At 41.9% G+C, this 4957-nt stretch overlaps 1 protein-coding gene across 1 annotated transcript; it reads left to right on the forward strand.

Moving 5' to 3' along the window:
• Positions 1-448: 448 nt before the first annotated feature.
• Positions 449-4002, forward strand: LOC136435475 (zinc finger protein 722-like). The gene is made up of 2 exons (XM_066429019.1): positions 449-674; positions 1420-4002. Exon 2 carries the CDS (start codon positions 1621-1623, stop codon positions 2104-2106), a length of 486 nt encoding a protein of 161 aa, XP_066285116.1. The 5' UTR covers positions 449-674; positions 1420-1620; the 3' UTR covers positions 2107-4002.
• The last annotated feature ends 955 nt before the right edge of the window (positions 4003-4957 follow it).

Genomic DNA, 4957 nt, shown 5'->3' on the forward strand with positions numbered 1-4957 from the left:
AACTAACATAGCAAACCTGAAGTATATGTAGCACAAATACTTTATTCTAGTTAATGTTTATTTGTTGTGTAATCATGTAAGGCGATTTGACCTAAATATCAGTATCACTTCCGGGTCATAAAACTGTGCTTCCTCTCCACACAGATGCTGTCAGCTTGGGAGTCGTTTTTCGTCCTTTCATTTTACTCAAGACATGTACAGCCCGGAACATCGGAAAAAAAGCAACACATGAGAAGTACAAAGATGATGTACAGCACACAGATAAAGAGGAGATGAAGAAAGCACATGTGACCATATCGGGTCGACCCCGAGGCGGCACAACATGTCGTGATACTTGAGTAAGGAAGCACAAACACCCCTACACAATATCATGGCATAGTCCATCCTTCGTGCTAAAGCCTTAGTTAAAGTGCGCATGAGCGACGGTCTCTTTCTGCCGAGACCCAGACTGGGCAACACGCGCCACTTAGCACCTCTACTAAAACCGTCTCCAGAATATACCATCTAAACTGCAAGTTTCTGACTCGGAGTGTTCACTGCCAAGTCCAGAAGCACGTCACAACTGAGACAGCAACAACTTTACTAGTATACTGTAATCAAGAGAACTAGTCCGAGTTCGTTGTGTAGTGAAATCTAGTGATTCAACAGGCAGCTGTGTATCGACTGACTTCCAGGTAAGAAGACTTGACATGTATTTTCCACTCCTTGTATGGTTTCTCATGAGTCCCACTGTTGCAAATTGTTGAAGATGAGCATTTGTAGAGACTTGGCAGCCACGATTGGTTTAGATACCAGGTTATTTGTTGCATGCATGATACACCCTTGTTGCTTCCATGTTATCCTTTCAACATTGATAACAAAATAATCCATGGGAATATGCAAATTCTGACCCAGATTTGAGAAATTGAGTTCCTCCCCAGCTATAACTGGTGTTTTTACAGCTGAAATATGAGAGAAAGAGAGGAAAGCACCCCTGGAGTAAAATAAAGGGGTGTGAATAAGAGTTTTATTTACATGTTCTTGTCCGACGCCTAATTTCAACATGAAACAATGCATAGAAAAAATGTACAGACAGTGCAAGTTAACAACGGTGACAAGTGGAGCAAGTGACTATTCTAAGAACGGCTACGGAATACAATCTAAGCTTTTTCGGTTTGACTTTCTATGAAGCAGTGGAAGACGAAGTGACCCACTTTTTCTACAATGAGTGGGTTTTGAGAGGTTATCGGGGTTCTAGTTTTCTTCTCGTCAGTAAACGTGCAATAAGGAAAACATGTTTAATTTAGCCTCCGTTGATTGTAGACAATTTTCAGTGTCAATGTTGCATCACTTAAAATATAGCCGACAATATTGATACAGAGGACCTCAGTCAATTCAATTGCCCCATGTTGATAGATATCGTGTGCCTTGTATTTACAGACGTTTACACAAATATACCATGGCAACAGGCAGCACACAAGCTAGGTTTGGATGACGTCAGGAGAGGAGCAGCAGGGGGTACTACCGAAAGTGTTTCCACCTGGCAATGACAAAGATGTGAGGAGTCTGGGGAGGAGCCCAGGAGTCTGAAATAAAGTTGAAATTGAATTGAAAATTTACAGAAGTTTACACAAATATACCATGGCGACAGGCAGCACACAAGGTTTGGATGACGTCAGCAGAGGAGCAGCAGGGGGCTCTGCCAACAGTGTTTCCACCTGGCAAGGACAAAGAGGGGAGGAGTCTGGTGAGGGGTCCAGTAGGAGGAGAGGCAAACGTGTGAAAGTGTACAGGTGCGAGGCATGTAGCAAGCAGTTCGGTGATCCGAGTAATCTGAGGTCTCACATGCGTACTCACACTGGTGAGAGACCCTATAGGTGTGAAGAGTGCGGCAGGCAGTTTAGTCATCTGAGTGATCTGAAGAGACACATGCGCACTCACACTGGTGAGAAACCTTACAGGTGTGATGAGTGCGGCAGGCAGTTCCGTCTTCTGGCGACTTTGAAGGTTCACATGCGTATTCACACTGGTGAGAAACCCTACAGGTGTGAGGAATGCGACATGCGCTTCAGACAGATAGGTAATATGCAGAAACACATGCGTATTCACACACGTGAGAAATCTTAAAGATGTGAGGAGTGCAGCAAGTATGTACAGTATAGGCACACATGAGTCAATAACTCCAAAAGGGAGAAACCCTACAAATATGAGAAGTGTAGCAGGTAGTTAAGTCTTCTGGGGAATTTGAAGGTTTACATGCATACTCACACTGGTGAGCACGAGAGACCGTACAGGTGTAAGGAGTGCAGCAGGCAGTTCAGTCAGCTAGGTAATCAGGAAAAAAGACTGCATGCGTACTTACACAGGCTAGGTGTACTAGGCTAGTCTTAAAGGTGTTAGGAGTGCAGCAGGCAGTTCAGTCAGCTAGGTAATCTGGGAAAAACACTGCATGCGTACTTACACAGGCTAGGTGTACTAGGCTAATCTTAAAGGTGTAAGGAGTGCAGCAGGCAGTTCAGTCAGCTAGGTAATCTGGGAAAAACACTGCATGCGTACTTACACAGGCTAGGTGTACTAGGCTAATCTTAAAGGTGTAAGGAGTGCAGCAGGCAGTTCAATCAGCTAGGTAATCTGGAAAAAACCCACATGCGTACTTACACAGGCGATAAATTTTAAAGGTGTAAGGAGTGCAGCAGGCAGTTCAGTCAGCTAGGTTATCTGGGAATAAAACTACATGCGTACTTACACAGGCAATAAATCTTAAAGGTGTAAGGAGTGCAGCAGGCAGTTCAATCAGCTAGGTAATCTGGAATTCGAAAAAAAAACACGTGCGTACTTACACGGTGCAGCGGGCAGTACAGCCAGCTAGGTAAACTGAAGCGGAAACACATACATGCGTACTCAAACAGGAGAAATCTCACAGGTGTGAGGAGTGTAGCAGGTAGTTCAGTGAGATGTAGGTGGGTCATCTAAATACTCACATGCGTACCCACACGGCTTGAAGGTTGGATATGCAGCACACTGTAGATAGCAAGTAAACTGGTGACAACCATATACTGACAGGTTGTTAGTGGTTAAGTTAATTTCTGTAGCTCTTTTTCCTTCTGTATTGGCAGTACATTCCAATAGCTATATGGTACCCATTGTAGACGTAATGCTGTTGCTTGAAATTAGTTAAATTCTTTATCATTCCATCTATATTACATTTGGTATGATGTAATAGTCGAGAAAATGATCGAGAAGATTATGGTTATTGACGTTTTTCCTTTCATCTTTTTATTTATAATTCCTGACATAGTTTATAGTCGGAGAATTGTGTAGAATAAACAAAATGTAACCTAGTATATAGAAATTACTTTTGTGAGTAAATCTTACTATAGTTTGACTTAGGAGTTCTCTAGTCGCACGTGGATTACAATTTTTCTTTGTTAATTTAATTTCTTAGTTTAGGTTACATCAGGTTAATCGAAAATACTTTTTTGTTTTGTTCTGTGACTTGATGATTTAACTGACAGAGGCATTCGCCAGGTAATGGCTATTTGAAGTAAGGTCAGTAGTGTTGCAGTTTCTTAGTAGCAATGTATTTGTTGAGTTTGAAACCTATTTAATCAAGAAGTTTACTAAGACAACCGAAACTATGAAGAAAATGTCGTTTTGCAATGATGTGATTTTGACATATCTTCTAGAGCCTTCTGTCAGGTAATATAGTTGTTATTGAAAGTAATATAGATATAATTACTGCTTTTTTGTTATCATTGTTATTTCTTAGAATGTATAATGTAATTAGTTATTATTCGCATACTTCTTACAATTTGTTTTTAATTGTACTCTGGAGGTGTTGGCCTTGTAAAGGATATATCGATCCTGTTGCCAACACCTCTCAGATTTCCTTCTGTAAAGCTTAATGAATAAATAATGTCAGTAGTATTTCAGTTTCGTCGTGGCCATGTATTTCTTGAGCTTACTTAACTAGTTATGTAAGAAGTTCACTGTTAAAAGAAATAAAACAACACCTAAACACTGTACACAGCGTCTTCTGTCCTCTTCAAGCAGAGGTTGGTTGGGGGGAAGATTGTGACCTTTTCTTTACCATATGCCCCGTTTCATATGCCCCGTTTTTGTCCGCTCACCCAACCCCCCAAAAAAAACCGGGGCATATGATAAAACAAAAAGGTCACAATCTTCCTCCACCAACCTCTGCTGGAGAGTACATTTTCTGTCCTTGCCTTGACTCGGGTAAAGTGACAGGAAGTTAGGTCAAAGGTCCGAAAAGGTTGCAAAATAGATTATCAAAGGTTATCCGTCTCCAATGTCTTGCTGTATGCATGATTCTGTTGTCTTGCGGGTTAAATAACCTTTTGTGGACCGTAGAAGCAGTGTGTTATCCACTGTGTCTAGAACACGGTACTGGAAGGCGAATCCCATCCCTCTTCTTCTACCGCCCTTTACCTCCCCAACCAAAGGTACCAATTTTTACACATGGCTGGAGTGAAGAACGTCGTTAAGGTGCCTTTCCCTAGGGCACAAGATCGGTGACATGACAGGATTCGAACCCGGGGCCTCAGGGGCTGGGTCAAACACCCTGCCCTTTAATACGCAACACGACCCTACGGTGTCTTGCGGGAGCCAGGGGGGGGGGGATGCAAAGACAGAAAGTCACAATAATGAATTAAAACTTCACAAAATATCTGACATATAGGCATGCGGGAAATGAATGTTAACGTTGCTGTTGACCAAAGTCAGGAACCCGTGGATGATATGTGGGAATGGAGCATTCAATGTGTGAAATGGACATGGTTGTGTTACATTTTGTCAAAGAATGTATGAAAACTTTGATATTTCCCGATGGTATGAGATCTTCGATTATCAAAAATCCGTTTTCACGATAAGGCCATGTTGATTTGATAATATGGATGACATCCTCTGGGATCTCCAAAACTGATGCGAAAGTATGGATACAAAAAGTTCGGCAAAAAAA

The sequence above is a fragment of the Branchiostoma lanceolatum genome, chromosome 5, assembly GCF_035083965.1.
Source record: "Branchiostoma lanceolatum isolate klBraLanc5 chromosome 5, klBraLanc5.hap2, whole genome shotgun sequence".
Taxonomy (NCBI): domain Eukaryota; kingdom Metazoa; phylum Chordata; class Leptocardii; order Amphioxiformes; family Branchiostomatidae; genus Branchiostoma; species Branchiostoma lanceolatum.

Bases quoted from the DNA above. Each gene is read 5' to 3' on its own strand.
- LOC136435475 (XM_066429019.1), top strand. From the start codon at position 1,621: ATGGCGACAGGCAGCACACAAGGTTTGGATGACGTCAGCAGAGGAGCA.